The following is an 11,364-nucleotide window of genomic DNA, read 5'->3' on the forward strand; positions in this document are numbered from 1 at the left end:
TACTACTAGTATGCAGTATGTTCCATAAATTGACACATCAAGGTGGAAAATTCAAGAGCTCAATATCCTTATTTTCTTTTCGAGTCCTTTTACAGTGTGTCTGTGTGTACTCAGACTTTATTGCCCTCTCATGGTGAAAACATACAACACTGATCCAGCTCTATCAGTCGGCCTGTCAGGATGCCAGTTTTGAAAAGTCCTCATATTTGTGCTTTTAGATTTTGGTGACCAGAAGTCAAGGTCAGAGTGACCTCGCATCTGTCTCATTGTCGTGAACGTGATATCTGAAGAACACTTTGAGAGCTTTTCTTCAAATTAAGCAAAAACATCCACTTGGACTCAACAATGAACTGATTAGATTTTGGTGGTCAAAGATCAAGGTCACTGTGACCTTGTCTAACTCAGTCTTGTGAACACAATACCTCAAGAGCAGCTTGAGAGAATTCCTTTAAATTAAGGACAAACGTTCACTTTGGCCCAATTCCAATCCGGCCCCTCAAGACTCAAGCCCTGAACCCTCACTGACTTAACTGACGTCAGCTGTAAGTGATTAAGTGTGAGAGTCTGAAAGGGCTCCAGATGCTACAAATAGGAATGGGACAGCACTCAGCATATATCCCACACACAAAGAATATATATCTATCTATATCCTGCACATATCTATCTATCTATCTATCTATCTATGTATATATAGATATATATATATTCTTTGTGTGTGGAATATAACCACTGGTATTCCTCTGACTTCATGTGTTTATGTACCATCTTAAATCCTTGTTAATGTAATGTTTCATTGTTTATCTGTTTTTTCGCTCTCCTTCCATAATGTTACCGTTTGCATATCTGCCAACCGTGTTTTCGTTTTTTTTTGTTTTTTTTTATAACACTTCTGGTGTTCCGAGGGCAACCCCTGTATTTGGCGTCACAACGCTATGAACTGGGGGTAATTTCCTTAGCGTAAGTCTGCATCGATGCTGACCTACGGTAAGGGAGCATAAAGAGCTCACTCACTGACTTGACGATTTGACAATGGGACAGCCCTCACACACTTCACATGAACGCACCTCTAAGTCAGTGAGTCTGTAAGGGATCGGATTGGAATTGGGCCGTAGACTGAAGAATACACTGATCGGAATTTGGTGGTCAAGGTCACTGTCATTGTGACCTTACAAAACATGTTTTTGACCATAACTCAAGAATTCATACGCTAATTATGACAAAACTTCACACAAATGTCTAGTATGACATAATGATGATGTGATGACATTTTATATCTAAAAGGTCAAAGCTCAACCTCACTGTGACATCATACTTTTCTGCATGAAACACTTCTGGCCATTACTCAGTGTTATAGCTCAGGAACAGAAGAGAAGATACTTCTTGTGACACTTCAACTGTGCTGATTGCATAGATCCTCTGTACTGCTGAGGGAAGAAGTGTGTGAAGCATTCATGTTTTACAGACATGGATGTAAACTGTAAGAGAAACTTGACAGCTGTGCAGAGTCATACAACCGCAGGGTGGTAATTCTAGTTTTCCAAAAGTGTCAGACCCAAAAATCATGTCTCTTGGTGCTTTGAGGCAGAAAATCCAAAAACTAAACACTGACATTGTTTAAAAGAGACGTCATTGTCTACATTTTGATGTATAAATTGTATGAGAATGGGTTGTGTGACAAACTGTGCAGTGCAATACATGCCCATTATAAACTCAGAAGAGAACTGAAATAGCATGTTGACCCATACAAGCAATCGGACACACTGATGTGTGTGTGTGTGTTTATACATGTATACACAACACATACACAAATACATGCATACATACTGTTCATATACAAAGAGCTGAAAACAGACTAATAGTATAAAATATTTTATTTTTATTTTGTTTTGTGTATCACAACTAAATAACTGCAGGTGACTGGCCGTTGTCCACGAGTAGAGACAAGAACACACTGAGAAAGGCTCAGTGTATCTGACCTATATGCGATGATCATTCAGACCTAATGTTTCCCATTTGAATACAGTCAATAAAGGCACAGTTTTCCAGAGTCTTCTAATGGTATTTTGTCAAGCCAAGCCAATAAGTCAGGTTAGCGTAAGAGATAAATGACCCTGTTGTGCAGAACCTAAAGGATAATGTAACAATTTATTCCCTCATTGTGGGTTTGGATAAAGGTGGTGGAGCGTGCTTTCTAACACAATGCCCCAAAATCCCTCACAAGTGTTGAGTTGGCTTAAAGATTCAGTGACAGTAAAGGCCCCAATGTGTGATTCACATTTTCATACTCATCAAAACAGTCAGTCAGTGAGCCCTCGTGTGCCATGAAGTGAACTCTGTCATCCTGGAAGAGACCCCCTCCAGCTGGACAAAATGTTTCATCACAGGACAAAAAGTGATCACCCAGAATAACTCTTAACACAGTGTCCTCTGGTGGACACTCTCTATAAATGACCTCAAACTTATCTCTGATATTTTTAGTTTCTTATCAACCGAAATGCACACCAGTGTGTCTGTGATGAGCTAAAATCATCTGATAATATTGGCCTGCCAGTTTATCGATCAGGCTATAGCAATTAACTCACTATGATTTTAGTTGTGATACTGCATTTAAATATAAAATTGTTAACATAGAAATCAAAACACCCATTATTCTTATACCTTCAACTACTTTCACACCATGGTACAAAAAAAAGGCAAGTGAAGATCCTGAGATATTTAAGGCGGAAGCACGCTAAGCTCAGCGTAGGTGGGTACAGATCAGACGAGTAAAACCTGCTCAAGAGAACTCTGCAACATATCATGATGGAGGTCAACCATGACAACCACCATGACTTCTCTTTAGCAGTCTGAGTCATTTATTGGTTCATCAGATGTGCTAATTCTTGTGGACTGAAAGAAATCAGTCCTGTGCTCCCTTGTGATCATGTCTTTTTAAACAGTTAATCCACAGTCTGTCCACATCACTCCTCTTCTTCCCCTGTAACAGGTACGTACTGTGGTGGCTCTCTGTACAGGCAGTAGTGCTGAGTCATGAAGAGGATGTCAAACACCACGGAGAACAGACCCAGACCAAACTTTGTGGGATCACCAAATATCAGCCTCCACTCGTCTGAGGAGAGACATATCACAGTTAGTACAGACGGCATGCTCTGTCAGTCAGATATACAGTATCTGTGGTGACAAATGTGTGTGTGCCTTATCACCAGCGGGTGCTAAAAGAATTCTGACCTCTTCAGTTTTGTCACATTACGTTGCAGCTGTAAGCTAAAATCATTTCAATTCAATTGTTTCCATCTATTCATCCGCAAGTAAATATTGTCAACGAATAGTTACCATTGTTGTAAGACTGTAAGATCATCTGTAGAATACTGAGGGTTCCTCCAGTGAAGTCCAGCAACACATTGCCAATACTCCAACCCTCAGTGCTCTGTTTTTTGTAGTTCATGTACGCCTGGAAAAAAATGCATGGTATATTTTTCATTACAATATTTTCTACACACAGTGTGAATACAAAAATATAGGAACATATGCACACTCACTGGCCATTTTATTAGGTACACCTTGCTAATACCAGGTTAGACCCCCTTTGCCTTCAGGACTGCCTTAATTCTTTGTGGCACAGATTCAACAATATTCAGAGATTTTGGTCCATATTGACAAGATAGCATCACACAGTTGCTGCAGATTTTTTGGCTGCACATCCATGTTTCACCACATCCCAAAGGTGCTCTATTGGACTGAGATCTGGTGACTGTGGAGGCCACTGGAGTACAGCGAACTCATTGTCATGTTAAAAAAAACAGTTTGAGATGATTTGAGCTTTGTGACATGGTGCGTTATCCTGCTGGAAGTAGCCATCAGAAGATGGGTACACTGTGGTCATAAAGGGATGGACACGGTCAGCAACAATACTCAGGTAGGCTGTGGTGTTTAAACCATGCTCAGTTGGTACTAAGGGGCCCAAAGTGTGCCAAGATAATATCCTCCACACCATTACACCACCACCAGCAGCCTGAACCGTTGATAGAAGGCAGGATGGATCCATGCTTTCATGTTGTCTATGCTAAATTCTGACCCTACCATCTGAATGTGGCAGCAGAAATCAAGACTCATCGGACCAGGCAACGTTTTCCCAAACTTCTATTGTCCACTTTTGGTGAGCCCGTGTGAATTGTAGCCTCAGTTTCCTGTTAGCTGACAGGAGTGGCACCTGGTGTGGTCTTCTGCAGCTGTAGCCCATCTGCTTCAAGCTTTGACGTGTTGTTTGTTCAGAGATGGTCTTCTGCATACCGTGGTTGTAATGAGTGCTTATTTGAGTTCCTGTTGCTTTTCTATCATCTCGACCCAGTCTGGCCATTCTACTCTGATCTCTGACATCAACAAGGCATTTCCACCCAGAGAACTGCAGCTCACTGGATGTTTTCTCTTTGTCAGACCATCCTCTGTAAACCCTAGAGATGGTTGTGTGTGAAAATCCCAGTAGATCAGCAGTTTCTGAAATAATCAGACCAGCCCGCCTGGCACCAACAAACATGGCACAGTCAAAGTCACTTAAATCCCCTTCCTTCCCCATTCTGATGCTCGGTTTGAACTTCAGCAGGTTGTCTTGACCATGTCTACATGCCTAAATGCATTGAGTTACTGCCACATGATTGGCTGATTTGCTATTTGCATTAACGAGCGGTTGAACAGGTGTACCTAATAAAGTGGCCAGTGAGAGTACACTGTAATGCAGTACAACAGTCCTGTAACAGATCCCACCTTTCTGGAAGTGACACTGTCAGAGAGGTGATTCACGTGTGTGTGTGTGTGTGTGTGTGTGTGTGTGTGTGTGTGTGTGTGTGTGTGTGTGTGTAAAGCTTACCTGCGGCACATATTTGATCAGAGTGACAGCCAGTTTAATGTAGGAGAAATAGTAGAGGTAATCCAACCAGGTGATCTGTCTCACTGCAGCAAGAATCAAGCTGACCAAGGCAAATGTCCAGCCGACTGCCAACAAGAACATGGCTATCCAGGAGACCCTCTGACCCCCCCTCTGGCAGAGAGAGGACACACTGGATTACACACTGATACAGAGTCAGACAAACTGCAGGTCCACACACAAACACACATATGGCAGAATCAAATACTTAAAATAATTCCAGAAATGCATCGAAACACATTTTCACCTTGTGAATACTGAGACCTGAAATATATATTTCTAACAGCCTCTCCGTCACCAGCTTCTCTACATTACAGACACACACCTCATACACAGCAGCCTGGCAGATGTAGACCAAACAGAGCAGGACAGCATGGAGACTGAAGAAGACATCATTAGCGTTGACGGGGTTGATTCCATTCGGGTTTTTCTTCAGAAACTCTTCCTACAGAGCACACACAGAGGAGACATTATATATTCACTGCACATGCTTCAATCCCAACCTACTGTAGTCACAGTTCAGGAACTCTTCACATGAATATGAATACAGGAACAAGAATTCTATTGTGTTCATTAAGATGTACGGACAGATGCTGCTGTTAACTTACTACAAAAACACGAATGTGGCTAAGTTATTTACCATTAGGGCTGAGATTTGAGAACTGGTTTCAAATTGTTTGAACCATCAGAATCGTATGCCTCCAAGCTTTCAATGCTGGCATGTTATCTTACAGTTGCAAAACTACGTCAAAGTCACATGTCTACACTACTGCAAATGTGCAACAAGAAGCAGTTATGGCGAAGACCAAAGGACGGTCCAATGTGGTGGCTTCATTACATGAAGAAAAATGACCTGTAACATCTGTAAAATGATCATTTCAAGAAAAAGTGTGGAAACATCAGTAACATGCTGAAACATCTTTCCACTTAAATTCTAGGAATGCTTTGTATTTGACACTTGCTGGGCCACTGCTTCACCAACAAGCAGCGCCTCTTTCCCTGAGGGTAAATATCAGGTTTTTCTTTGACTAAGAAAATGGCTAAACAGTGGAGTTTTGCACACCTGACTCACACGCATACCTTTTCTCTATTCTCTGCCTACACTGTCTTCAGGCTCAGAGATTATAAATCAGTTATGTTTACACTGTAAACACGTACAGCTGTGTTTGTGAGTTTTGTAAAGTGGTACCAAATGATTTAGCAATTCACTTCTTCTTCTTCTTTACTTCGGTTGGCTTCATCACACTGTGACCTCCAGCATGCACAGGGGCTGTCTGCAGTAGATTGGGAAGCGAGGGAGAGCGTCTGGAATACTTTGCTCAGCCTGCTGCCCCCCCGCGACCCAGCTTCGGATGAGCGGATGAAAATTAATGGATGGACTTCTGAAAGGTTTCTTCAGATTCAGTCGTACTAAACATGACAGTGGAACGGCGATCTTACCTGTATATAAGGCACCCAGAACAATCCGATGTTGAAGACACTGTAAGCGATGAAGCCAGTTAGGTTCAGAGCCAGGAAGTCAAAGTTGAGACCTACAACACTGAAAAGAAACAGGCTGGTATTATTTGTCTGAGTACTTTTATACACACATCACACATCACATATATTTAGCTGATCTGCTCTTTACTGACAATGAGGCAGTTACACTAGCTTGGCACATAAATAGAATTAATTTACTATTAGGATACAGATTGAATTCTGTCTCTAGTTTATCTACGATTTGTGCCAAATAACAGAGTTTCCTCCGGGGAACTTCTGAGATGCTTGTCAAATGAATTACCAAACTACAGCGAGTGTTTACATGATGATGATACAATTCATGGACAACATATAATATGAAGCACAATTCTGCGTATACATATATATGGCCTATTTTTAGGCTTAAAATTACTTGGAAACTGTGTGGACTTGTGGACGGTGTGTGTAAAATCTAACTCTCACATTCCCAGTGCAGCCATCATGTTGTCAGAATTTGAAAATTCAGGGACGTGCCTTTGAGCTGAAAGTCTGATTTAGCATGAGTATACTGGACTGGTTCATTGTGTGTCCATGCTATTTAATCAAAGATCACGATGCTGATATCTGACAGTACAAAAACATCCAATTTCGTACACTCGAGAAAACTGCACGAGGAAAACACCCCAGACCACTTAGATGAATGAAGAGAAAGGCAGAGGACAGACAGACAGAAAACTACCTCTTCCTCCTCCAGTTTTCCCAGGCTTGTGGGTAGAAGGACACCGACCAGGCCAGAAAGTAAATCCAGCCAATCACCTGATTGATTACTGACAGGACGTTGCTGTGGATGACCTTGAAGTGGATCCTGACAGACGTACTAGTGGAGAGAGAACCAGGCTTAGACACAGAGACTGGACAGTGGCGATGTACCATCATGTGAACTCTTCAGCATACAGCATACAAACAATATCGGTAACAGACCATCACCTGCACCTCGCCTGACGAGCTGACTGCAGTCATTTTGCTCTATCATTTGATACCAGAATCAAGGAAATTTAAAGCCAGTGTTACAAATGTGGCCACAAAGAGTCCGTGATATGGGTGCATGTTCATCAACCGGGTAAATACAGTGTTGACCTGAGCGCATGGTTCCAATGTCAGGAATTAAACATGGAAAAAGAGCTTATCGATCTTGCTGCTGTTGGACGGGTTCTTCAGCTTCAGCTATTCTATTTATAGTAGAGTCTCTGCCCTACAGCTGCAGCTGCGTCTGACAGCTCTGAGGAGAGATATGCTGGACGTGTCGCTGGAGTGTGGGAAAGCCCAGTGGGTACTGTGAGCGTTGCAAGTGTGTGGTTTATTTAGGTTTAGCTGCAAAGCCAAACACAACAGCACCACTGTGCAGCATAAAATGATCCCCAAAAGACAATTATGTTGTCAATCACAATTATCGGCATGTCAATAGATCATCACCTTAAATTCATGATTGTGACAGCCCTACCCACCCTCAGGTGTTTTCCACCCCAGTGTCTTATTCTGAGCACAGTCTCAAGTTTCTGTCTCAGTGAATAATGTGATTCGATAAACAGACTGATGCAGGAATACATGAGAAAGAGGGGAAATTCATTCTCACGTCACTGCACGCCGCCTCTGTGCAGATACCCACCTGCTGAGGTCTGTGTTGTTGCTAAGGAGGCATGCGGTCACCTGACCGACATCGCGGGCTGTCACATTGAAACTGACGTTGGTTGCCGCTGCTGGCAGCAACACCTAAACAAAAACAAACAACAAGAGCTTTTAGTCAACAGCTTCTCCTGTGTGCCAAGCGTGTAGGATGCGACAGTGGGGGCCCTATCTAGAGCCAGTGTTTGGTTTGTTCGTTCTGAGCTACTGTACAAACAACATGGTGGACTCTGTGGGAGAGGTCCTGCTCTGTATGTAGATATAAACAGCTCATTTTAAGGTAATGAAAATACAACAATTCTTACTTTCAGGTAAACTTAAAATAATGAAAACCTAGTTATGAATGTTAGATTCCATTTCTGTCAGTGTATCCCCCTAACATCCTACACACTTGTCAGCTGACGTTTGCTGTGGCTAATTCACGCCATTCATTTGCATGTCAGCAAACACAATGTTGAGTAATACTGAAGGTCACATGCTCCAGCTCACAGATCTGAGCTCTGTTCTTTGTATTTGAGGCATGTTAATATCTTTTATTGTACAACAATGGAGCTCTATGGCCCAGAGAAATAAGATAGATTATACTTATAATCTGTAACTGTATTACTGTAACTCCAGTGTATTTCATATATTAATGAGTGTATTTCATATATTAATGAGGTATAGATACTAGAGCTGCTATGAAAAATCAAGTAGGTGTCAGCTATTAAATCAATAGCCAACTAATCCGATAATAGATTAATCAGTTTGAGTAATGTTTTATGGGAAAAAGAAGTCTAAATTCTCTGATTTCAGCTCCTTAAATGTGAATATTCTCTGTTCTTTTTTTATTTTCTGTGACAGCAAACTGAATATCTTTGGGTTGTGAACAAAACAAGTCATTTGAGGACATCATCCTGGGCTTTCAGCAACACTGATTGGCTTTTTTTTTTTTTTTTTTTTTTTTTTTAACCATTTTCTGACATTTTCTGACCAAACAACTAATTGATTATTGAGAAAAGTGTCAACAGATTAATCAGCACTGAAAATAATCTTTAGTTTGAGCCCTAATTCCTATTCTGGTTACATGAATGTGTACAACTTGATGTTTTAGACTGAGGATGCTGCTTGAGGAAGTTAAATGAGAAAAGAAAACAAACGAAGAATGGTGCACTCTTGGGACATGCAGCACAACTTGTTTTTTGATTATCCTTACCTGCTCCGGTAGTATGATTACAGACGAGTAGTTCAACTTGGAGCTGTAGGTCACATTTAGGTGAATCAAAGCTGACTGGTTGACAGCAGAACTAGAGAAAGACACAAAAATGCAGTCAGAACACTGATCCTGACAGCTGCTTTATAAACCATAGGAGCACTGAGAGCTTACTTCAAGTGGCTGACATTATTTGCTTTTTACTGCTTCATTTTTACACCTTTGCTCCAAAGCAAAAGCAGCATGTCAGCAGCTTCAGCACTGTGTATCCAGTGTGGGTGTTGCATAAGCTGACACAGCTGACACTATGGAAAAGTGCTGTTTGCTGCAGGCCGTCTCTGTGGTTACCTGGAGGTAATGGTGACGTTGACTCCGGAGTGTTCCACAAGTGTGACCTCTTCTGGAGCGGACAGGTACGCTGTAGACTCTGGAGGACAGACAGAAATAAAATAACTAGACAATCAAACCAAGATGCTTACAGAAACAAACAACAGGTTGGCATTAGATTTAGATTTTGGATTTATTTGCGATTTTATCATAACCATACTCTTCATGAGGTAACAACATGCAACCTGTACATTTCCATCCCCAATCCCCACTGGATGGGGATGAACATGTAACTGTAAACTGTAAACAGACAAACTATCCATAACAGTCTGTCACCAGAGATGTTGGCCAGCGTCAACAGGAGCAGCAGCTGAGCAAGGAGCCATCTCTTCACCAAGCCCACACAAGCCATCTCTGTAAAATGATGGATCCTGTAGACCTAAGGGACACAAGGCATCACAGTCATTTCATTACAACATTAAAGTCAATATATGTTATGATATTCAGAGCTGCAGTGGTGACACAGGACCGAGCTGATCTGTGGGTGTTTAGGTTTTTGAGATCTTTAACTGTATTTCATCTTTATTTGGGTCATTTACAGAGTGAGCTGCTGTCAAGCTGATCTCAGTCCAACTATTCTGACTTCGCACACATACATACATCATATAAATACATATTTAAGATATTACCTATTTACATCAGAATGTCCCTAGTCCCTGTGCTCAATAACATGCAGCTTCTCTGTAGTAAAACAAGTAAGGCTAACAGCAGACTCATTTTGGAGATGTGATGTGTGATAAGAGCATCTCCAGAGAGCCAAACTCACCTTTAGTCGTCTGCAACACTTGAACTAAATAACCAGCTCATTCTTTGGTGTCTCCGTAAAAACAGGAAGTTGTCGACTTAACGAGCCCCAAACTGCGCATTAACTTTGTCTGAACCCGTCAAACAAAATGAAACTTACTCCAGCTGATGTGCTGAGCTGTTCCTGAACCGCTTCCTCATTCTCATTAACAAGTCACAAGACATATTTGGGTATGTTCCTCCTTCTTCTCTCGGTGAATTGTAGCAGGGCGGATCTTTACCGCCACCTGCTGTACAGTCACTGAACTGCAGCCCTGTCCTCAGCCCTGGGTTTGTAGGTGACATGGAGAAGGCTGGTTTAAAACGCGAATTTCCACAGCTGTTTACTGCTCATGTCTTTATTCTCTTTACGTTTAGCTCGTTCCTTCATAAATGTCTGTCTTTTTTTTTTTGGACAAACAGAGATGATATGATCCACAGTCTGCATTTGACTGCCGATGAAAGTCAACAGACCTAAGGAGGACAGCATTACGCCACCAAGGTGTTTGCTCATTTTGTCAGCTGGTTCCAAAAGATTTATGAAATTTGTTTGGGTCTTTGACAACAGAGGTATACGTGATTTATTTTAGAGAGTTGTAGTATCTGTTCCCTATGTGTTTACTTACTAGAACAGCTTTACAAAAGACTTTAATTGGAAAAATATCTGGAATTTCTAAGTATTTTTTGACTGATATAATAAGTGAAGTGTCCTTTAAAATCATACAGATATTACCCAGCCAATCATTATCTTGTCAAGTAGAAAAAAAGATATCAATATAAATAGTTCATTCTGTCCAAATTCCCAGAAACACTTCTTCACCTGTTATGGCACTGTGCAAAGGCTACGAAAGAGATGTATTATTGATAATAATGGTTCTGACTTTACTTTATGCCTGGAGAATGTTTTGTCTGGTTTCACTAAATATAATGGCGGTAAAAT

The 11,364-nt window shown here is 41.3% G+C and overlaps 1 protein-coding gene across 1 annotated transcript; it reads right to left on the bottom strand.

The window, feature by feature from the left end:
- Nucleotides 1–1,853: 1,853 nt before the first annotated feature.
- On the bottom strand, nucleotides 1,854–10,595 carry ctns (cystinosin, lysosomal cystine transporter). The gene is made up of 11 exons (XM_049588455.1): nucleotides 10,408–10,595; nucleotides 9,918–10,020; nucleotides 9,603–9,681; nucleotides 9,258–9,348; nucleotides 8,046–8,149; nucleotides 7,119–7,256; nucleotides 6,362–6,461; nucleotides 5,247–5,366; nucleotides 4,865–5,035; nucleotides 3,334–3,451; nucleotides 1,854–3,109 (listed from the first exon to the last, which is right to left on the bottom strand). The coding sequence occupies exons 2-11, from the start codon at nucleotides 9,991–9,993 to the stop codon at nucleotides 2,961–2,963; spliced, it is 1,146 nt and encodes a 381-aa protein (XP_049444412.1). The 5' UTR covers nucleotides 9,994–10,020; nucleotides 10,408–10,595; the 3' UTR covers nucleotides 1,854–2,960.
- Nucleotides 10,596–11,364: the final 769 nt, after the last annotated feature.

The sequence above is a fragment of the Epinephelus fuscoguttatus genome, linkage group LG10 (genome assembly GCF_011397635.1).
Source record: "Epinephelus fuscoguttatus linkage group LG10, E.fuscoguttatus.final_Chr_v1".
NCBI classification, from domain to species: Eukaryota; Metazoa; Chordata; class Actinopteri; order Perciformes; family Serranidae; genus Epinephelus; species Epinephelus fuscoguttatus.